Here is a 21,988-nt window from a genome sequence, read left to right on the forward strand (position 1 = left end):
GGTCATGAAAGACTCGACTCCGTCAGAGCGGGGGTCGCTCGGAATGCCGCCCGGATCGCGGACGCGCTTGGAACGGAGTTACCGGGACGCTGAGAATGAAGCACACCTGCAGGCGAACGTTCCACGTTGGGATTTTATTGAGGCGTGACATCATCACATCCAAGAATGAAAATGTTACTTTTGGAATAGGGGTGAACGCGTGACGAGGTCACCGATGCAGACGGAGCGCCGGGAAGCCGAGAGCCGGACCCGGAGCAGAATGTGAAGTGAGACGAGAGCGTCCGTCAGTCCGTTCTAGTGGGGCAGCTCGTGCGCCACCAGCTTGTAGTGGGAGCCGCACGACGGACAACGCTGGGCCTCGCCCTCGTGGAGCCAGAACCACACCACGGCCGTGTTGTCTTCCTCGCCTGCCCAAAAACGCTTCGTTAGTGACGTCCGACGGGCCGACGCACGTGACCGCCTTTGCCAGAATAATTCAATCGGCCGAACTTCTATTTTGGGTCCTTCAGAACTTACAATCCTTGCGACTTTTTTTTCATTTGGTAGAATGTCACATTCATCATCTGTCTACTGCTGCTTCAGATATTGTTCTCCCCCCATCCTTCAAGTTTGGATGAATATATTATCAGCAAATGGGCAGATTTGAAGTTGAAAGTCATGATTAAAGCTTTCAAAAACTGATTATTGATGCTGTTGACACGTCAATACTATTTTCCATGATATCTAAGCACGAAGCACCTCGGCATCCTGACTAAATCATGGAAACTCCTCCTGGTGTGCACTATTTGGCCGCCAGGGGGCGGTAAAATACAATCAAGACAAATGACCAGCTTTTCGAGTCTTAAGAGACTCGAAAAGCTGACTCAAGTGTTGTGTTGCTGTCTAAAGCAGATAACTGGATGAGCCCAAATTTTCTTCAACTCGACCACAACAAAACGGAGACAATGGCTTTTGGCAATAAAGAAGAGACAACTGCTGTTCGTAAATAGCTGGACTCACTATCGTTAAAAAGCAAACACCAAGTCCGACACCAGATTCTGACCAGACTTCCAGCAGTCACATCAAATCCACCCCGAAAACTGCCTTTTACCATCTGAAGAACATACCCAAAGTGAAGGCTTGTACGTGTCAAGCAGACCAGGAGAAGCTCATCCATGCTTTTGTCTCAAGTAGACTTGACTACTGTAATGGTCTTCTGACTGGACTCCCCAAAAAGAGCATCGAACAGCTGCCGCTCATTCGGTACGCTGCAGCTCGGTTTCTGACCAAAACGAAGCGATCAGGCGCATAGAAGTCCAATTTTTTCAGCTTCCGGTTAGCTTTAGCAACGATTCCCAATGTGACGACGTCCAACTCGCAGCTTCCAAACACACGTTTGACTTACACACGCATCCCACAATCCTCTTGTTGGTGATGGAGGGCACCAGGTGAGGGTCTGCTTTGGAGCCAGCGTACTCCTTGGGCTTCAACATGCTGTACGGGTCCTGAAACACAACACGGCACGTCCATTTTAGGAATGCACTCATCCCAATAACGATGCCAACACTGCACCAAAACCGAGAAGTGGTCCTCGAAAAAAAAAAAAAAAAAAAAAACGCCAGTATTTCGCACCGGTACAGGAGCCCCAACTACCGGGTAGGGCCCACGTCGGCCGTTTGTGCGAGATGGTTCGGAACGGGACATCATATTCTGTGTCTGTCCACAACTGGTACCTCCAGATGCAAGAAACAAGACTTGCAAGTTTTTCTAGATAAGAGCCGTCGACTGACCGAGTTACTGCTCCGAATCGTCCACCCGAACTTGATAATCGAGTGCTGTATGACAGCAGGGGGCGCTGCATCTTTAACAAGCAGCACTTTGGCTGATATGAGTCAAGTATTTTCCGGAAAGAGGCTTCAAGCTGTACATTGGAGCTACCACTTAGAGTTGACTTGAAAAATAAACTCGAAAACCAAGAGATTGACACGTTATGCGTTTGAAACAACCGTAGGAATGAAGTCTTGTTGCAGTTAATCACAAGATTTGAAAATGTACATGAAAAATGGAAAATAACAAAGGTAAACGTTGACACTGGAAATGATCTGTGCAGTATTAGAAAACACATTTGTAGAATTATCATCCATCATCCAAATGATTTTGCTAACACTGTATTATCATAGTTGTACTACTACTTTTGTATTCTTTCCAAGTTGTTACTTTAAGGGTCCAATATTTTGACCACCAGACTGACTCTCTAACATGGACCATGTATTAAAGTGTTATTTCATTTGAAATATTTTTGTTTGTTTTCAGCTACTTCTGTTTGAGAAAGTTTCACATCCACTTTGTCCATATATGCTTACGACTCCTCCCTTTCCTCCGATTGGCTGCCTCTGTGTTGACGTGGACGGAGCTAGCACAGGAGCGAGAGGTAGGCGGTGATCTTCGCAGTTAATTGATATCGGCCCTCTTGGCACAAAAACGTCCAGAACTCAGGAATACGACGGGAACGTCGTTAATTAATATTTGATGTTTCCATCCAAAATACAAAAAAAAAAAAAAAAAGTGTGTGTGTGTGTGTGGGGGTGACTCGATAAAAGAAAGGACCTTTAAGAAGTACTAAAGCGCCAGGAAACCATCAAAGCCAATCCTGGAACTAACAGACTATCAACAGAGCTTTCAGTAATAAATGGAAAAAAAAAATTTGATCCCGATATCCATTGCCTGGTAAGTCGAGGTTCCACTGTGTATTGAAACAATAATGTATCGTGAACACACTCCATATTGCAGTACACCTCTAGCCGAGTCAGTGTACTAAAAAAAAAGGGGTTAAGTGTATACAGTGTGGTCTTACAGCGCCCTCCTTCATGGCCTTCATGATGATCTTCTCCAGGCCCGTCGCCTGCTCCTCGTCCGTGGGAATTCCTGGTGCGCACACACACGAAACATTCATTTGGCAAACCCCAAAGTGTGCAAACATTTTGGTAACTTTCATGAAAACAAAAACAAAAAGAAATACATCCAACCCCTTCCTTGCCACCGGTGTCGCATGAAAAAAAAAATGCATTTTAAAAGTCAAACATCAACGTGGAATTATAATGCCTCATATCAAATTTCCTGACCGTTTCAAAAAGTTAAAAAAATGAAAAAACACATCCGTCAATTCACACCAATTAAATTCTTGAATGGTTCAAAGTCATTGTGCTCAATAAAGAAATTGCAAATAATTGTGTTAGGTGGAGGTTTGAGAGCACTTGTTAACATTCTTACTGACATGTTGGTCAATTTGTTCTAATCTCTTTTCCCGAGAGGCTAACACGACATGAACTGCGTCCTTGTGGCGGACAAACGTCTCGTTTCTTTTCTCATGACACTCGGTTCACATGTTTCGGGCCTCACCTCCAGCCGCCAGGCTGCGGCTCAGCGGGGGGACCGGCGGGGCTAAACCGGCTTGACGGCGGCCCACCACCCGGTGGGAGAAGAAAGAAGCTCTCGCAGCGGAACGCACCAGTAACCTTGCGGCCGACATTTTGATTCTGGGCTGAACGGAGAAGAACATTAAAGAAGAAGAAGAAGAAGAAGAAGAAGATTAGAGGAAGAAGATAGACGAAGAAGAAGTTAGACGAAGAAGACGACAAAGAAGAAAGACGAAGAAGAAGGCGCAGAAGAAGAAGAATTTGAAATGAAATCCTTCCCATTGTTCCCCACTGATTTCAAATGCTTCACGTTAAAAATGTGACTAACCGGAAATCAATGAAAACATTAACATTTTAGACTGTCGAGTCGCTTGAATTGCGGATCCAATTTGATCAATAAACGGGTAAAAATGAAGTTACATTTCACCTGATTCTGGCAGGAGTTGGTAGAGCTATATGCGACTGGCAAACGACAGATATTAATAGTCAGCTACGACAGGCTCATTTTGAGCTCGGCGCCCGCGGGGACGCTGAGCGAGCGAGGTCAAAGCCGTGCGTACGGAAGGCAAGAAAATCAAAGCAAGATAATCAAAGGGCCAAGAATGCAGGCACTTCTGCTCCATAAGGTTGTGTAAAATGTACGAACAGATATAACAAGGGCACTTGGCGTTATTTTTCAACTGTTATGTGCTGCTTGCCTCATCAACACGTCGGTTTGCCGGACTTCTAAAAGGTGCTGGCGTGGTGTATCTATCTATCTTCATATATATATATATAATCTTTTGTATCTTTTTTTTTCTATCTAATCTTCATTGCGGCCAACTGCAGTTCGGCTCAAATCGGAAAATGACAAAAAAATGACACGAAACCAAATTTCAAGTGTTTTCTTGTGAGGTATACAGGACGATGACAATCAATAAAATTAACAACATTTATTTATTTTTTTTCACTTAGATGCGCATTTTGAATCCTAACTTCGGACGGCCAAGGCGGAAGTAGAAAACGACCCGGACCCGGAAGTGGACAACGAGCGAAAGGTCGTCGGATGTTGAAGGCAACTCGGGAAGCTTTTGTTGAGCTGAAATGGCCAACAGGACCGTGAAAGACGCCAACAGCATCCACGGGACGAACCCGCAGTACCTGGTCGAGAAGATCATCCGCACTCGCATTTACGAGTGCAAGTACTGGAAGGAGGAATGCTTCGGGCTGACGGCCGAGCTTGTGGTGGACAAAGCCATGGAGCTCAAGTACGTGGGCGGCGTGTTCGGGGGCAACATCAAGCCCACGCCGTTCTTGTGCCTCGCCCTCAAGCTGCTGCAGATCCAACCCGAGAAAGACATCATCGTGGAGTTCATCAAGAACGAGGACTTCAAGTACGTGCGCCTTCTCGGCGCCATGTACATGCGCTTGACGGGCACGGCCGTGGACTGCTACAAGTACCTCGAGCCGCTCTACAACGACTACAGGTGACGGAGCGACGGAGTTCGACTCCAACAAACTCGCTTCCAAAGATCGACGACATCCTCCGATTAGTAGTAGTCAACGAGTTCTAGAACTCGGTTCTTTAGCTGATATTCTTCGGGTTATCTCAATTTCAAATAGGTTTACGAAAAAGCTTTTCAGATTTGCGACACGTCCGTTGCTTGTTCTTTTTGAATCTTGGGTTTATTTTCCCCGGCTCATAAAGTTCAGAGAGGGGCGAGGGGACCTCCAGAAAGGCCTGAATTCAGATTTTTAGCGCTGTTGATCAAATGAGCCCCGTGAAGCGATCACAAGAGCGACAGCCGATCCACTAAATGCAAACCATTTCATTTGCGTTGCAAAACGTTTTCGGCTGAAATGGATCCCAAATGCTGCTCTGCTCTGCTCTCGTCTTTGATTTTCTGCGTCGTGTGTGTCTGTCTTCACACGTCTTTTTTTCCTTCTCTTCTCTGTGTCAAAATGAAAACACGACAGGAAGATCAAGACCCAGAACCGCAACGGCGAGTTTGAGCTGATGCACGTGGACGAGTTCATCCACGAGCTGCTCCACTCTGAGAGGATGTGCGACATCATCCTGCCGCGGCTCCAGAAGAGGCAAGTCCTGGAGGAGGCCGAGATGCTGGAGCCCCGGGTCAGCGCTCTGGAGGAAGACCTGGACGAGGCGGAGAGCAGCGAGGACGACGAGGACGAGGACGAGCGGGCCGAAAGGATCCCCAGCCCCGAACCTCACCGCCGGGCCTACCGCGACGACAGGCCCCGCCGCTCGCCGTCGCCCCGCCGGCGCCGGAGCCGCTCGCCCAGGCGCAGGAGCCGCTCGCCCAAGGCCAGACGCAGCCCCGCCGACGGCCGCAGGGAGAAGCGCCGCAGCAAAAGCCCCCCGCGGCGCCCGCACCGGGAGCGCAGACGGCGCTCCAAATCGCCGGCGGCCCACCACAGGAGCCACCGGCACCGCAGCCACTCCAAGAGCCCCGACAAGAGCTCCAAGAAGAGCCACAAGAAGAGTCGCAGGGGGAACCAGTGACCGATGGACCTTCTTTCGCTCTGCCTCCATTTTCACACGATTCCATCGTTTTGGACACATACCTTGTGCGTAGTTTCCAGATTCGTCAATAAAGTTTGTGGGGAAAAAAGTCAGTGTGGACATTCGGGGGGCGTTTACGACGCCGGCGTGAATGGAAAGGTCCGAATGATCGAGAGCGCTGACGTCTTGCATGTGAAACAAAAATGTCACGAGTTTAGGATGCTAATCGAATAGCATTTATTTGTTGTGTCACTGCCATTGATGGACAAACAAAGGTCAATTCTTTGTCGTAAATGCGATCATTCCCCGCAGCGCCTCGGAAGAACTCTCGCGGGTTGGGGATCACTAGTCCGCGTCCATAGTACAGGCCCGGTGGCGGCCGTTTTAAAGCTGCTGGAGTACTCCAGACGGTCAGTTGACACAACTTTGCCGTTTCTTTACTGCTGCCCGACGAGGAGGGCGTGACCTCGCCCCGTTTGGCTTTGGGCGAGGTCATGACCCGAACCAGGTTCATGACAGGAACTTTCAGACGTGCCGAAATGTTGGATGTCGGACGGCTTTCCAATTCAAACTGAAGCACGGCAGCCTTTGCAAGAGGACAAAAACTTTCTGGTTATTATTTTAATACATGCGCACTGCAAATTTGACAGAGGTATGGCGTCATTTTAATTCCGTGCAACCGCCGTGCACGGTCAGGTCAAAGGGCTTTTTTTTTTTTTTTTTTTTTTCTTCGTGCATCTGTCGGAGTCCCAAGAAGATGACGTGAGGGAAGTCGACGGCCTGGGCGATGACCTGCTTCGGTTCGTTGGTGCCCTCACAAACATTGCCGAGTTATCCAACACGCCGCTGAACGAGTGCTTGCATCTTTTCAAATCAAACATTGCCGCGCATGATTCGGTAACTCGCTCGTCTCTGATGTAGAGCTTCCCAGCGTCTCCTCTGGGTGTCGCCAAATCACCAAAAGCTGTGGCGACGTACACACGTGAAGCGGCGCCCGTTTCCACGCTCGTTTCACTCTTGACTAAGCTGAATTTGGCCGTGGGAAAAAAAAAAAAAAAACGTACCCCACATTTTTTTGTGCATGAGAGCCCTGGTGTCTGGGATGGGGAAGGTCCGAGGTGATTTTGGATGCTCTTGTCTTAGTTGTGGCAATGTGCAGAGCAGTAACAGATACTGTACTCGGATTTGATTAGAGAGTTTCCACTGCATTGGTTTTATGTTTGAATGCATGTTTAAATGTCGTAAAACCGAAACCTTTGCTAGGAAACGCAGAAGCATCACAGCCACTTTGAGCATTTGAGCGGCCCTAAACGAGATTTTATATGTGGTGAGAGAGAGAGAGAGAGAGAGAGAGAAAGAAAACGAGAGCGACAGAGAAGAGAGGCGCACGCGTGTGCGTGTTTTTTTTTTTTTTTTTTTTGGGGGGGTGGGGGGAGGTTGGTGGCTGAGCGAAGGAGGACGCTGCAGGAAGCTGCACCGGCACGAGGACATTCGAGTTCCGGCCGCACGTGTCAACAGATCCTCCCGCGGAACCCCGGACCGAGGAGCCCCGCCTTTGACGTCCTGATGTCTCGTTGCGCGTGCGTGTTGCTGTGGATGGCGTGCAGCTGCGTCACGGCGTGTGCAGGTCAGGCATCGTTTGCGTGTGGCTTTGAGCCGTGGTTTTTGGTCGGGGTGGGGGACCACCCCACCTGCGTGCTCGCTTCGCCGCAGCGCGCGTGGATGGAAACGCGCTGCGGCGAAGGCGGGCGTGGGGGTGGTCCGGTCTCTGCGGTCAACTCTGTAGGTACAACCGATTGGAGACAACTATGCAAATCCTCGACTGCTCAGAGTATCCGGGTAAAACTGGTCGCCAACCAATGCCAAATGGGGGTGAAGTGGGGGGGGGGTACGAACAGGGCTCAATTGCAGGTCAGGTTAGCGCAAAACAAAACCTTCAGACTTGTGTCAGCAAAAGCCTACTAGAGCATCTGACCTCCAGCCAGAATGATTGCTTCATTGGGAATCCATTTGGAAGAGAATGTGGACACCTTTGCCTGTTATTATTTTTGACTCTCAAACTGTACAGGACAGGCCGTTCGTCATCCGTCCGGCGCATTTGCCATCACTGATGGAACTTGGAGTTGTGTGATCCACATGGAGGATGACTTTTTTTTCCCGTCTCTTTTTATTTTTACACTTTAGTGTAAGAAAGTATTACATTTTTCACTTTGTCATTTTGCAGTCGTTCGCTAAAATCATTCCCCTAAGTTCATTTTTTTCTTCGTTAACGGTCACAAAGCGCCCCTCAAACGTAATTGTTGACATTTTAGCAGGCTTATTAAAAAAGAAAAACTGAAATATCTCACAGTCGGAAGTGTTCCGAACCTTTCCTCAGTACTTTGTAGAAGCGCCCTCACGAGTCTTTTTTGGGAATGATGCAACCAGTTTGTCATACCTGGATCTGGGGACCCTGTGCCAGTCTCCCTCTTGTTGTCAGTTCGAACGGTTCCGCCCGATGCTCCGTTGGGTTGAAGTTGGGGCTGTGGCCGAGCCATCCACGGACTTGTTCTGGAGCTGTTTAAAAAAAAAAAAAATAAATAAAAATAATCTTCAAATGTGACACATGGACGTGTACTACTGCCACGCTGGGAAGGTTCGCTATCATGTTCTAGCAGGATGAATTTCACCTTTTAAGATGCCAAATTTCATGTGAAAACATGCAAAGGTTGACCCAAAATGAAGCAATTCCTGCAAAAGTCACGTGATCGCCGTGAAGACGCTTGGTGCTACTCGTGCGGAGTACGTAGCACCTCCAGCTGTTTTTGTCACGGCGACGACGACACGCAACAGATTTTGGATTTATGCTGAACTGCTGAGCTACGCTAAGTCTCCTTGAAAGGTTTCTGAGCTGCTGGATGAAATTCTCTGGAATTTTTTTCTGTTTGTTTTGTAGCGTCTGATTCTATTGGGTGCGCGCTACCTGCTTAGCGGCGTCAGATTAAATGTCCAAATTGAGACTTTGTACTTCCCGTCACGCTGTTTGGCCTCCTTTTGGCTTCCTGACGAGTGGGACTTTTTAAAGAAATGCAAAATTGTTTTTGTTGTTGTTGCTAAGAGGATGGTGGCTGTCAAGCTAACCCACAGGCACGTTTTTTCTTGTCTCCAAATAACAAATGAACCCCAAAAGGCCCGTTTCCCCCTTATCTTGAAACCAAAACACCAAAGAACACGAAAAGAGCATGATTAGCATTAGCTGCATAAACTCATTAGCATGTGCTCCGGTATAGCTGAAATAAAGGTAGTGTAAAAAAAAAAAAAAAAAAAAGATGTTTTGTGACATTCAAGGGAAGTATTTAGCCAACAAAGTTTCATATTAAGCCTGATGGATTTGGGTGGTCTTAAGGAAGACCGAGGAGACTTGTCACAGCTAACAAACGCACACTTTTGCAGCGTCTTCGCTTCCTGCTAATCGCAAACTTTAGCAGCGCTGAAAGTGACATTAGCGCTTACTTTTTTTTTTAATCCTCGCTAATCTCGGCTAACACATACACACGCACACGGTGGCAAGTCGGGGACGTTTCCTTCTCTTTTGGGAGCGTTAATCCCCGAGAGGATTAAAATGTTTGACAGAAGCGGTCGACGCCAAACCACTTTTGCTTTTTCTTCCCTCAGCGCTGGGTTGCCTTGACGACCGCACACACTTCCACGTTCCGACAACTTTTGTGGAACGGTTTCACTGTCGTGTGCCCGTGTAAATTTGCAGGATGCCTCGCGAGCCACGTGAATGTCCAATTGCCGACTGCAAATCGAAAGTGACAAATGAGAAATAGAAAGGATCATTTTCATTTCACAAGTGGTGCCTCTCGTGTCCGCGTGGCTGGCCGAAAATGTGAGAAACGGCGTGTCATCATCCTCATCACCATCATCATCATCATCATCATCAGGCCTGTTGTGTTGTGTGTCTTCAATGCCCCCCCCCCCTCGATTCCTCCACTTCCGAACCGTAGAGTCATTGAGGTTGAATTCTTTCGCTGCTGCTCTATTCCCATTTCCTAGCACGTAATTGATAGCCACATACGTTGTTTTGCAGCATACCTGTAATACTGTGTACCTAGCGGTGGCGTGGCAGAGGTAAGCGCGCGTACTGTACGTAATATGCAATGTTCTCTGATTGGTTCATTGCTGCCATTGTACGCGTCGTCCGTTTTACGCCCCGGTGTCAGCGGAAAATAGCCCCACATTCAATCCAGCAGCGCTCGTACGTCGACGGAAGACATTTCTACAGTTTTGGAACTCAATTGTCACATAAAGTGCAGCGAATTGAAAGGCGCACCGTCGATTTTTGATCAAATGAAAGGCTTTGCAAATGTGGAAAATACAGTACCTCCTCAACTGCTTGGCAGCCCATTGCAGAAATGTGTGTGTCTATGGTGTATATTTGATCTATCTATCTATCTATCTATCTATCTATCTATCTATCTATCTATCTATCTATCTATCTATCTATCTATCTATCTATCTATCTATCTATCTATCTACTATCTATCTATCTATCTATCTATCTATCATCTATCTATCTATCTATCTATCTATCTGTCTGTCTGTCTGTCTGTCTGTCTGTCTGCCTGCCTGTCTGCCTGCCTGCCTGCCTGCCTGCCTGCCTGCCTGCCTGCCTGCCTGCCTGCCTGCCTGCCCGCCTGCCTCCCTGCCTGCCTGCCTGCCTGCCTGTCTGTCTGTCTATCAGACATGGCAACATGGGCTACTATAAGTAGGATCCCTGGCTCCACCGTGGCCGTGTTCTGTTCTCAGATGGTTTCGAAGCTGTAAAATGGTTACGATCTCATCAATCATCTGCCAGGATTGTCGACGTCGACTTCATCTCGTATAACTTTATTCAAGTCATCTGCCGCCGTCTCTTTCTGCCGTGAACATTTGTGTAGCATCTCCTCGGCGGAGATTATCACGTGAACGCCTAATGCTGTGATCAGCTTGTGGGTTGTGTACAACTGCACATGCGCAGTAAGTCAAAATGATGGCAGAAGTAAACAAAAGAAGTTCTGTTAAAGAGCAGAATTGACGGTTCCATCAGTCGCAGCAAAATTGTCCAAGTTCGGAAGCAATAAAGCGGCCGGGGATCATCATGACTGTTGGTATGATGTTCGCTTTCGGAAGTACCGTGCTGCGTTTATGCCACGTGTAACGAGGCACACGCCTTCCAAAAAGTCTTTTTGTGTTTCTCAGCAATGGTTTTGGCCTTGGAACTCCCCCCCCGCTTTCGTCCTTGTTGTTGTGTTAGGAAGCCTGACCTGAACTGAGGCGAGGAAGGAGTGGAGTTCCTTTGTGGCCTCCTGGATGAGACATCGGTGTTCTCTCGGCTAATCTTTGCAGGCCTGCCACTCCTGGGAAGTTTCACCACTGTTTTCTCCATGTGAGGATATTGGCTGGCCCTGTGGGTCGCTGGAGTCCAAAAACTTTAGAAATGGCTTCTGTCACCCCATGCAATACATTTCAATGACTTTATTTCTCGACTGTTAGAGAATTCATTTGGATCGTGTCTTTTTGTCGTTTGTTTGAAGTGATTTCATGACTGAACCGAGAAAAAGAATCAGAAATTTGGATTGGTCACAATTATTTCATGATTTCAGCAAGGAATAATTATTATATCAAACAGGGCCAGGCAACTTTCAATTGTCCCCCCCCCAAAAAAAAAAAAAAAAAAAAATTATCATTAAAAAAAAAAAAGTTTGACGCCCACCCTGCACTAGGGATACAATTGTTTATGTTTGATGATCTTGAACTTTAAAGCGGCAAAGTTGGCCAAACTTTTTTCACTGCACTATTTATGTAGCGCAAGAGAGAGATATCAATTATTTACACAAATACAGTACATGTACATAAAAATACTTGGTGTGGGTGTGGGTGTGGGTGTGTGTGTGCACAGAAAAAAGTGAGGGCAGGTTGTTGTCCTCGGGGCAGTTTGCAGGTCGGCCAGCAGATAGCGCTCATCAGAAGGCCGGCGGCGCCCCCTCGCCCACGCTGCCACCCCTCTATGGACCCCCCCGGCAGGAGGCCCGGAGCCCAGCGCCTGAGTTCAAGGATGAGGTCACGCTCCCCGATTTGGATGCATCATCATTGACCACGCCCCTTTCAGGTTTTTATATAATATTGGGGAAAAAAAGTAGTGATTGGGGCGAAAGGAATGACACGTTCACACGTTCCCAACTCCCAAATTTCTCTAAATGGATTTGAGTGGACCTTTTTTTCCTTCTTCTTCTTTTTTTTTTTTTTTTTTTTTTGGGGGGGGGGGAGCTAATCACGTCCGCTATATGAAAATTGCGCGCGTGCCGATGAGGCTCAGTGATGAGAAGAAGTTGCGCCGTTTGGAATCATTCGCTCATTCCCGACTCCCCGATAACTCCAGAGGGATTTTTTGAGGAACTCCATCCAGTGTTTGATTTAGGTCGGCTATGTAGAGTGACAAAATGGTCTTTTCGCGTCCCTCTAGAAGCTTCCGGCTGCTCCGTGACCTTCACACAACCCGAAGGTTACATCGACTCGTCAGACGCCGTTCCCTCGGCCGGCGACGTACGCTGCACGTACACCGTGACGGTCTACGCGGGCTACGGCGTGGAGCTGCAGGTACGCGTGCACGCGCGCACGCACGCACGCACACCCTCTCGGGCGTCGTCGCACGGTCAGGCCGATACGACGACGGCGGCCTCTCCGGCAGACGGGCGGAGTTGCCGCTCTATCTGCTTGGATCGAAGCCGCTCCTCTTCCTCTCAGATCTACACAAGCGTGCGCAATGCGCAAAAATACCCCAAAGCTAAAAAATATTGAATAAGAATATAAGAAGAATAAATAATGTCCAGGATGCATAGAGTAGGAGTTGATTTGATCATATGTAATGATGACATTTGTGGTGTGAAAACTACAGCTGGGTCCCACCCGCTTCTGTCCTCCTTGTACCCGTTCTGACGTGTTCAGGTGAAGAGCGCTAATCTGTCGGACGGCGAGCAGCTGTCCATCAGGGGTGTGGCCGAGGGCGGGGCCTGGCTGGTGCTGGCCAATCAGACGCTGCTGGTGGAGGGCCAGGTGGTCCGCAGTCCCAGCAACACTCTGAGCGTCTCCTTCAGGTCCACGCGTGACGTCGGCAACATCGGCGCCTTCCTTTTGCACTACCAGAGTGAGCACGCACGCAGTCACAGATACGTACTCACGCTGGGCTGTTTGCGTTGATGTTAATGTGCTAATTGCATGCCGTCGACACATCATTTACACGCTTCTTAATGAGCTTATTATAGCCTTCGTTAGTTCGCGTTTGCCGGTAACCTCCTGCATGCGCGCGTGTAGTAGCTCCACGTCTGTCTCGGGTATAGACAACAACACGTCACATGCACGCACAAGACACAAAAGCATAGCTGACAATGACGTCCTTAAATACTGTAAGAATACTCGTTACCTTGCAACACAACATTGCCACCTTGTAGCCCAACGTAGTAACTAACGTACCGCAGTATTCAGAATAAAGAGTAAAAAGGAAAAAAAAATGTTCATTTGGGAGCACTTTTGCTTGACTTGTGGCTCACTTTGGCCCAATTTCTGCTCCTTTTGAGGCCCTTCTAGTAAAAACGAAAACTCTAGCGCCAAATACACCTACAAACTTGTACATGCTAGTAAACACACAACCACGTGGCAATACAAATGAGTAAGCAATGTACCATCGCAACCTACACAATCCTGTAACCAAGCTAGCTAGCAACACAAGCTGGCAACCAAGGTAGCACGGTGATCAACGTAACGTAGCAAGCGCAGCAACCAAGCAAGCGAGACAACAATACACCTCGCAACCGGCACATCCTTGGCCCTCACGTAGGGGGGGGGGGACCAGAATATGGTCCAAGTCAAGTCAAGTTAATTGGCTTGTGGGACCGGAGCTGTTGAGGCACTTCTATACAGTGCTCACGGATTCACTTCCGTGTACGTACCTCCATCACAGTCTGGTTTGGTGCTGCAATTAAAAAAAAAAAAAGAATGACAAAGGTCCACTGCAACAGACAATCACAACAGCCGATCAGATTGTCGGTGCCCTTCTGAACGCCCCCGGGGACTCGCAGGCGGCCAGAAACTGACACGAGACAAGAGACTCCGAGACAAGAGCATGCAAAATCCTCCGGGATCCTCCACATCCCGGTCAGCAGCTCTTTCGGCTCCTTCCCTCTTGTAGGCGCTACCGAACAATGCAAACTAAAAGCGGCACGTATCCCAACAGCTTCTTCCGTCGTCTCCCATGAACTTCTTTAACAGACAACTCACAATACCAGTCCAACATGCTGCCATTACTAGTACACTCACGGTAGTCGTCCCTACGGTGCACTATTTGCACATCTCTTGTTGATCAATACCGGCCAGTCGTGTGCCTGAGGGGCATCTTCAACATTTGCACAATCGATAGTGTCCCAGATTATGGCAGTACTAGCCCCTGGCAACCAAAGGGAAGTGAAGGCTCTTATTTGTTTTTGTTGTTGTCCCTTTCTGTGTACTAGTCTATCGTCTGAGTTGCTCGCTCCCCAAGCGCCCCCACTTTGGGGAGGTGTCAGTGTTGGACCTACTACCCGGGGGCACTGCCCGTTTCCACTGCCACATGGGCTACCACCTGCAAGGGGAACCACTGCTCACCTGTGTCAATGCTTCTCGGCCAGTTTGGAACAGGAAGGAGCCCACCTGCAGAGGTTAGTGTCGCCCCGAACCAATCTTCCCTCTTAGCTGTGCAACTGCGCATTTGGGCACTTGTCGCACACTCTCAGCGCGGAGGAAAACAGATCCGGCGCAGTGAACTACAGCCTGACGGTTGTCTTTTTTTTTCTTTTTTTAAAACACGGCACCACACTGGCCTCTCACAAAGAGCTGCTGCTCGGTCACACCGGGCCACACACTCTACTTCCTAGTTTACCTGACACTGCCCCCCTCCATTTTAAAGGGCTACACTCATAATTCCAAACACCGGAGTATGTGAATAATAGAAGAAAAAGGATTGAAACTGGATAAGATTTTCTCTTTTTTGAGTAAAAAAGCACTGAAGAAAGTGCAGAACGAGATGGTGTATAATGTTTAAATTCCACCTTGGCACAGCCTGACTGAGGATGAAAGCACAGACGATACATTACCCAAAAAGCTAATTCTGTATTTTAAATATAGGAGGCAACATAACATTAACCCTAAATCTGTTTGGAAGCGTCATTCAGCTTTCAACATGCAATGCGAAAGATATTCTGCAAGCAATAATTCAGTTTCACACCAAGAAAAACATATCGCCGTGGGTTAAAAAAAAAATAACTGAAAGAAAGTTGGAAGCGACCTTTCAAATTTGTAGTTCAGAGTTGGCTTGGTATGTATTTGTATTGTAATGTATTTTTTTGTTTGTTGACATTTTCAGTGTAAATTAGCAAAAACAAAATTGTTCTTAAAAATGTTCTGATGGGAATGTAATCCGAACCTTTGAATGAGCCGCGTAACTTCAATGGATGACATTGACTGACCACAGTGCATCCATCCGATGTTGCTCACAGCGGTCAAAGGGAGCGCTCACGGCCTTAGTGTGTCAAAAATCACTGCCCGGGTTAGGGTTCGGCTCTAGGAGCTGCAGACTAAGGCCTAGGGGATTTTCAGACGAAACGCTCGGTGGTCCTTTTTTCATTGAGTACGGCTCACTACGGCGACACCCACTCTCTAGCTCTCTGCGGTGGCTCCGTGAAGAATGCTACTCTGGGGAGAGTTCTGTCCCCCTCACCCTACCACTGGTCCAACGCCACTCAAGTCCACTCATGCTCCTGGTCCCTGGAGGCCGCCAAGGGGCAGAGGCTGCACTTGCATCTGGAGCGACTCCTGCTCGGACCCTCGGAAAGGTGGGTCAAAATCGCATCCCCGAAACCGCCGCAAGAATTTGTTCATGTTTTCCGGTCAGGCTGGTTCTGTGGAGCGGCCTGGATGCCGGTTCCGTGGTTCTGTTCGACTCTGGTCGGAGTGGGCACGTCCCTTTTGAGGGGATAATCAGCGAGGGTCCGGCCGTGAGGATCCAGTTCTTCACGGAGCAGCCAGACCAAAACATGGGATTCAACATCCGCTATGAAGGTTTGCGTCAAGGGTTTGGTTTCAAATGTGGCTCCCGCGGCCCCCATGTTGTGCTTTTGAGCAATCGTGGTGGTGGCTGCCTGCCTTTGAACGTTTGACTGGAGGCAGAGGTTGAGTTGATATGAAGTGAACCAAAACCTGCTAGAATATTGTTCAACCCACGATTGGTGGTGGGGTGTCGGTGCTGACGGAGAGTCCAGAAGTCAATCGAGCTCGCTGCAGTTTCTCTAGAGATTCTTTTTTATCCACCAACCCACACACTGGAACCAAAGGTTCTGACTTACAGGAAAAAAGGAAAACATCATATTATGTCACGTAAGCGCCTCGGATTACAAGCAGGTTAACCCTAATTTCCTTCTAACGTTAAATTGATCGACTTCAAGCCCATTGATACTATTTTGTGATTTGGGGCTGATCTCCAATCAATAATGGACCAAACCTTTATCCTGACGATGGATTGTGAACCCATTCGGTAGACAACCGCAGAGGGAGAAACGTAAATAGGGACGTGATGTGATGTAGGACAGTGGAGTAGGGAAGGAGTGAAGGGTTCCAAACAGCCCACTTTAATCCTGCTTTTTTTGTCCCTACCCATCCAGCCTTCGAGCGAGGTCGCTGTTACGAGCCGTACCTCCAGAACGGCAATTTCACCACATCGGATCCCCTGTACGGCATCGGCGCTGTAGTCCAGTTCACCTGTGATCCCGGCCACGCCCTGGAACAGGGCCCACCTGTCATCGAGTGCATCAGTGCCAGGGACCCTTACTGGAACGACACTGAACCGCTTTGTAAAGGTGACGGACAAAACCAGGAAGTTGTCCCGCAAGAAAGTCTCGTGCGCAACAGTCCGACTCAGCACAGTAACGCAAAATTGAAACCAAACAACCAAATGAAGCTGACACCCAATGGAAGCTAGGAACCATCCGAGGGACAGACACAACCAGAACGACACAAGATGATAGCAAACATAAGAATGAATCCAAGATAGAACCTCGCCTAACTGAGCGTGACATGCAGCCTGGTGACCGAACGGCGTAACTTAGCAAGCAAGTCGACCGAGCAACTACCGCAACCTATCGACGAGCACACTTTGGCAACTAATTCAACCTGTGGACAAAATAACAGCCAAATATTTAGCATGTGAGGTGTTTATTTATTTAATTGTGGTTGTTGCTGTTTTAGCTCAGTGCGGGGGCGACCTGAGCGGTCCCGGCGGCATCATCCTCTCACCCAACTGGCCCGAGTGGTACGGCGAGGGCGAGGAGTGCGCGTGGAGTGTCCACGTCGAAGAAGACAAGCGGGTGCTCATCGACGTGCAGCTGTGAGGACAACAACGGCCACTAATTGATTGACTTGACAGACTGACCAATGGACTGACCGATATTGTCATATATTGTCAGTACTGTATCGGACCCCCTTGACAATTTCAACCCTCAGAAAAGACTAGGTGACGTCATCGTGCAGACAACGCTTACCGTTAGCATCTATTGCAACGACCGCTCTCTCTCCGGCGTCAGTCTCAACATCAGCGAGGGCGACTTGCTGACGGTGACGGACGGCGACGACGGCGCCGCCCGCCTGCTGGGCCGCTACTCGGGGGGACGCAGCCCCTTCAAGCTTTTCTCCAGCACCCCCGATCTCAGCGTCACCTTCCACTCGGACCCAGCCGGACTCGTGCAAGGCAAAGGGGAGGGCTTCATCATCAACTACATGGGTGAGGCGCACACAAGCACACACAATGATAAAACCCAACAAGAAAACTTGACGAGGGTGGCTAGAGTGATGCGAAGCTAAAGCCGCCGTTCGCTCGTTCGCTCTTGCGCCCCCCCCCCCCAACCCCCGGCCCCTGCCCCCTTCATTCACTTTGTCTTTAATTCATTCTGATCTCCTCGCGGCTTCCTGCGACAACCCCCTCAGTAGGAACAAGGGCGCTCGCTCCTACCGCCAGCTCCCTTTAGCCTCACGGAGTAATCGTGCAAACTGACAAACGCTCCTTAAATGAACTCCGCACAACATACACTGAAACACACGTAGTCACACACAGGACTCACATGAACACACTTCTACAATTCAAACCGACTCACACACATGTAACTCGTGTAGCTCGTAGCGTCTTCGCTGATCTTCCTAGACGATATCAAATGCTAGCCCAGATGCTAATATGCATTTCCATCCTCAGAGGTTTCCCGTAACGACTCGTGCGCCGACCTGCCGGAGATCCAAAATGGCTGGAAGACACATAGCGATGGCGTGGCAGTACGCGACACCCGAGTGACCTACCAGTGTGACCCGGGTTATGAACTGCAGGGCGGCGCCACCGTCACGTGCCAGCTGGACCTCTCGTGGAGCGCACAGCCACCATTTTGTCAGAAGAGTCAGTCACTTCTTGTCCTATTGAGTCGGTTGTGAAACTCTTCTTTGTGTGTGTCTTCAAGTCACAATAATATTGCCCCCTGGCGGCCGAGGCGTGCACGCCAGAGAGAGCGCCGTATAGGGCGAGAACAAATTAATGGCATTTTGATTCATTTCTATGGGAAAGAGGATTTGAGATACGAGGGTGGTCACGGAACACGTTTACCTCCTCCAACCCAAACCCGTATGCAGTTGTAGGGAAGTAAATATGTGGCACCAGGATGTGAATTTGAAATGTAAAGTGATCACATTTTCAAGAGTTGTATTCGAGTGTAACTTTTCAATGTTAACAATTCAACTGGCTCCAATTCGCTGTCTGAAAGTCACCGTCTGTGCCACCAGGCAGGGTTACTTCAGGTCAGAACCAAACAGCCAGCCAATCCAGGTACGCTTTCTTACTATGTGACATCGCGTGACTAAGGAAGCATAACTGCGTTGTTGAATTTCAGACAGTGAATTGTAGCCAGTTGAATTGTTAACATTGAAAAGTTACACTGAAATACAACTCTTGAAAATGTGATCACTTTACATTTCAAATTCAAATCCTGTTTTCTGCGGCAGTTCAAATTTAAATCCCGGTGGCACATATTTACTTCCATACCGTTGGTCGTGACCGACAGAACAGGATCCCGGATACAAATGGCCGAAACGAGTTTTTCTTCCGCAATGTGTTCTGGGCTCCACCTTCAGTGTCGAGCCGCTGCTCCTCCGTATCGGAAGGAGCCAGACGAGGTGGCTGGGGCATCTGATCCAACTGATCCGTTGATCTAACCCTAACCGTAAACCCGAGGAAGATTAAGAAGGCAAAGGTAGAGCAGAGAACCATGAGGTGGAAGCTGAGAAAGGAAGATTGTTGTGTGGCCTTTCGGAAAGAGATGAGACAGGCTCTCGATGGACAGGAGGAGCTCCCAGAAGACTGGACTACTACAGCCAAGGTGGTCAGAGAGACAGACGGGAGAGTGCTTGCTGTGTCTTCTGGTAGGAAAGGGGAGAAGGAGACCTGGTGGTGGAACCCCAAAGTACAGGAAGTCATAGAAGGAAAGAGATTGGTGAAGAAGTCACAGGAAGTGTATTATAGATTGTGAGGATGGTGGATGTGGAGAACGTATAAGGGGAGGGAATTCCAACACATCCCATGTTTCTAAATGCGTTCTTCTTCTGTGGTGCCAGTCATGTATTGTTCGGATCCCGGTCATGTGGAGCACGCCACCCGCTCCCTGTCAGACCCCAAGCTGCTCGTGGGGACCACCATTCGGTACCGATGCAGACCCGGGTACATCCTACAGGGCGGCGCTACCGTCACCTGCTACGGCCGTGAGCCGGGGACGCCCGTGTGGACCTCGCACCTCCCACGATGCATCCGTGAGTTACTTCCCGTTTCAGATCACTTCCTGTTTTTTGGACACAAGACAGAACTCAACATGGAGTCCTGTGCGCAAACACCCGGGTGTTTAGCTAGCGACGCAAGCAGGCAACAGCTAGAACATAAGGACCGATGTCGCTTAGCCACATGCATTGTGTACGTGTGTGGGTCTCTGTCGAAAAAGTCTTAGCTATGCAAATGAAATGTGAATGAGGGAGGGCTGATGTTTGTTGCGTGTCGTATCCTCGTTGCAGCCAAGGACTCCTTATCGTGTGCCAACCCCGGCGTCCCCGACAATGGGTACCAAGTGACGTCCAAGCGCGTCTTCGAGCCCGGGGAAACGCTAGCGTTTGTCTGTTACCATGGTTACCAGCTGGTGGGCGACATTGCCATTAAGTGTGTCCAGGGAAGCCCCTCCTACTGGAGTGGACCGCTGCCCGTCTGCAGAGGTGAGCCCAGTTCGCATGAATAGCTTCTGAACGAACGTACCAGTGCTAGTCCGGGCCATTGGAACTTAGCCTCCTTGCCTCCTATTGCTTTCCATTATGTACCAGGTGTCAAGGCGCCAAGGACCTGCTTTTATCCCATGAGATTCCCTTTCCGTTGGATGGGGTTATTGAGTCAGTCGCCCCGATTGACTTGCGCAAATGCCGGCGACTGCAGGACATTTCCAATCGTTGTCGTGGTTTAGTCTAAGCCTGAGAGAGTTTCGTATGCCTCCCTTCCTGTGTCACATCTCAGAGGAGCGAGAACACGAGACCGCAAGAACGTGGAGTGCATCCACAAGAGGTTAAACTCTTGGCAGGCCCACTGGTCGCTAATCTTTACCGACCCCGTCATCCATTGCGGCGGGGCTAACAGGATGTGTCTGTCGTCCAAGGGGAGGGGGGGGGCTGAGAAGGTGCCAAACAGGAAGTGTCGAACCTAATGTTTGACTTGCTGTCTTGCAGGTGACCAGGCCTGCTTCGCCAACCATGCTTTGGAAGGTGAGTGAGTGTGTTTGTGTGTCCGTGTGTGTTGCTGACTGCGCTTGCGTGTGTATCAGTGTCACATGCCGGCGGTGGCGTCGGCACGGTGGTGGAGAGCGGCAGTTTTGCATTGATCGCGTTCCTCTTGGTTCTGCTGATGTCCGTGCTGCTGGGCGGGATTTACTTGCTGGCCACGCGGTAGGACATTCAGCCCGCTTTCCTCTGAATCAATGACATAACGCTAACCCGTACGTCACGTCACATCACTTTGTGTCAGGGGCCGCGCCGGCTCCAACCTCGGTCTGCCGCTCGTGTACCAGCACCCCTATCGGCAGATCACGGTGGAGGCCGAAATTGACAACCCGCTGTACGAGGCGGGCGGCGGGGTGAGTGAGCGAACGAGCGAACGGCGGCTTTAGCTTCGCATCACTCTAGCCACCCTCGTCTGCTTTGTGTGCAGGACGCTTGCGAATACGAAGTCTCCATTTGAAGAACTCTGGCCACACCCCACCACTTGGGAGGAGGTGATGTAAATAGCCTAAATGATGTCCGGCCCCTTCTGATGCCCTTTGGTGGGGAGGCCAAATAGGCCGAGGTACGGGCCAAACTGCCATAGGGAAGATGGGAAGTACAACAAAGAGGCCAAGTCCAATGACGACTGTTCAACACCCCCCCCGTATACAGAACTATGATCAATTGAGACCATGACATTATTTCTGTAGAAACAAGTCTCACTCACCGCAACGTTGTCAGTTTGGCCTGAATCGATGCTAAGCTAACAGGAATGCTAAACTAATGTTCCAGACAACCTCGTGAAAAGCCTGCATGGAGGTCAAGTTTGTTTTGCTGCCACCTGCTGACGAGCACTGACATTGTTTTCCATCTTTCTTGACCACTTGTTGGTGCCCTTCTCACATTGTACGGAGTGTAAATATGTAAATGCTGTAGGTGTTCAAGTCATAATAATGACAATAACGTCATATTTTATGTCATGTGATGATCTTGTGTCAACGTTTTATCAATGGTGGACAATTGATAATCAACTGTGGGAAAGTTTATTTCAACAATTCAAAGGTTTGTGACGTCTTCTTGACAATTTTCTTTGTTTTCTTGGTGTCAACACACGAAAATTGCGTTCCATCTCCCCTAACCCCGTCAGGCAGGTTCTGTAATCTTTGACCACTTCGCGCGTGCGCCTTTTCTCGACCGGCGGCGTCGACGTTCCCATTCCTCG

At 49.1% G+C, this 21,988-nt stretch overlaps 3 protein-coding genes and 1 long non-coding RNA gene across 8 annotated transcripts; 2 read left to right on the forward strand and 2 right to left on the reverse strand.

Annotated features, from left to right (window-relative positions):
- Positions 1-114: 114 nt before the first annotated feature.
- LOC133490831 (cytochrome c oxidase subunit 5B, mitochondrial) lies at positions 115-3,962 on the reverse strand. Its single transcript, XM_061801378.1, has 5 exons — positions 3,823-3,962; positions 3,379-3,520; positions 2,834-2,904; positions 1,385-1,484; positions 115-407 (listed from the first exon to the last, which is right to left on the reverse strand). The coding sequence occupies exons 2-5, from the start codon at positions 3,506-3,508 to the stop codon at positions 295-297; spliced, it is 414 nt and encodes a 137-aa protein (XP_061657362.1). The 5' UTR covers positions 3,509-3,520; positions 3,823-3,962; the 3' UTR covers positions 115-294.
- prpf38a (pre-mRNA processing factor 38A) lies at positions 3,621-6,011 on the forward strand. 4 transcript variants are annotated; one of them, XM_061801377.1, is made up of 3 exons: positions 3,621-3,799; positions 4,350-4,861; positions 5,352-6,011. In XM_061801377.1, the coding sequence occupies exons 2-3, from the start codon at positions 4,479-4,481 to the stop codon at positions 5,896-5,898; spliced, it is 930 nt and encodes a 309-aa protein (XP_061657361.1). In that variant the 5' UTR covers positions 3,621-3,799; positions 4,350-4,478; the 3' UTR covers positions 5,899-6,011. The 4 variants fall into 4 exon arrangements, with proteins under 4 accessions (XP_061657361.1, XP_061657359.1, XP_061657360.1 ...); XM_061801375.1 differs by lacking the exon at positions 3,621-3,799 and adding an exon at positions 3,881-4,021; XM_061801376.1 differs by lacking the exon at positions 3,621-3,799 and adding an exon at positions 3,895-4,033.
- A 132-nt stretch (positions 6,012-6,143) lies between these two features.
- Positions 6,144-14,870, reverse strand: LOC133490832 (uncharacterized). The gene is made up of 4 exons (XR_009792296.1): positions 14,560-14,870; positions 12,829-13,058; positions 8,336-8,454; positions 6,144-6,484 (listed from the first exon to the last, which is right to left on the reverse strand). It is a non-coding gene; the product is annotated as an uncharacterized LOC133490832 (long non-coding RNA).
- On the forward strand, positions 7,358-21,968 carry LOC133490828 (seizure 6-like protein). Of its 2 annotated transcripts, XM_061801372.1 has the most exons (17): positions 7,360-7,525; positions 11,822-12,031; positions 12,386-12,519; positions 12,868-13,066; positions 14,427-14,612; positions 15,614-15,785; positions 15,845-16,011; positions 16,611-16,805; positions 17,194-17,332; positions 17,529-17,725; positions 18,191-18,385; positions 19,594-19,785; positions 20,041-20,235; positions 20,737-20,772; positions 20,832-20,952; positions 21,032-21,140; positions 21,215-21,965. In XM_061801372.1, exons 1-17 carry the CDS (start codon positions 7,465-7,467, stop codon positions 21,242-21,244), a joined length of 2,538 nt encoding a protein of 845 aa, XP_061657356.1. In that variant the 5' UTR covers positions 7,360-7,464; the 3' UTR covers positions 21,245-21,965. The 2 variants fall into 2 exon arrangements, with proteins under 2 accessions (XP_061657357.1, XP_061657356.1); XM_061801373.1 differs by lacking the exon at positions 16,611-16,805 and having other exon boundaries at positions 7,358-7,525; positions 21,215-21,968.
- Positions 21,969-21,988: the final 20 nt, after the last annotated feature.

Source organism: Syngnathoides biaculeatus, chromosome 17, assembly GCF_019802595.1.
Source record: "Syngnathoides biaculeatus isolate LvHL_M chromosome 17, ASM1980259v1, whole genome shotgun sequence".
NCBI lineage: Eukaryota > Metazoa > Chordata > Actinopteri > Syngnathiformes > Syngnathidae > Syngnathoides > Syngnathoides biaculeatus.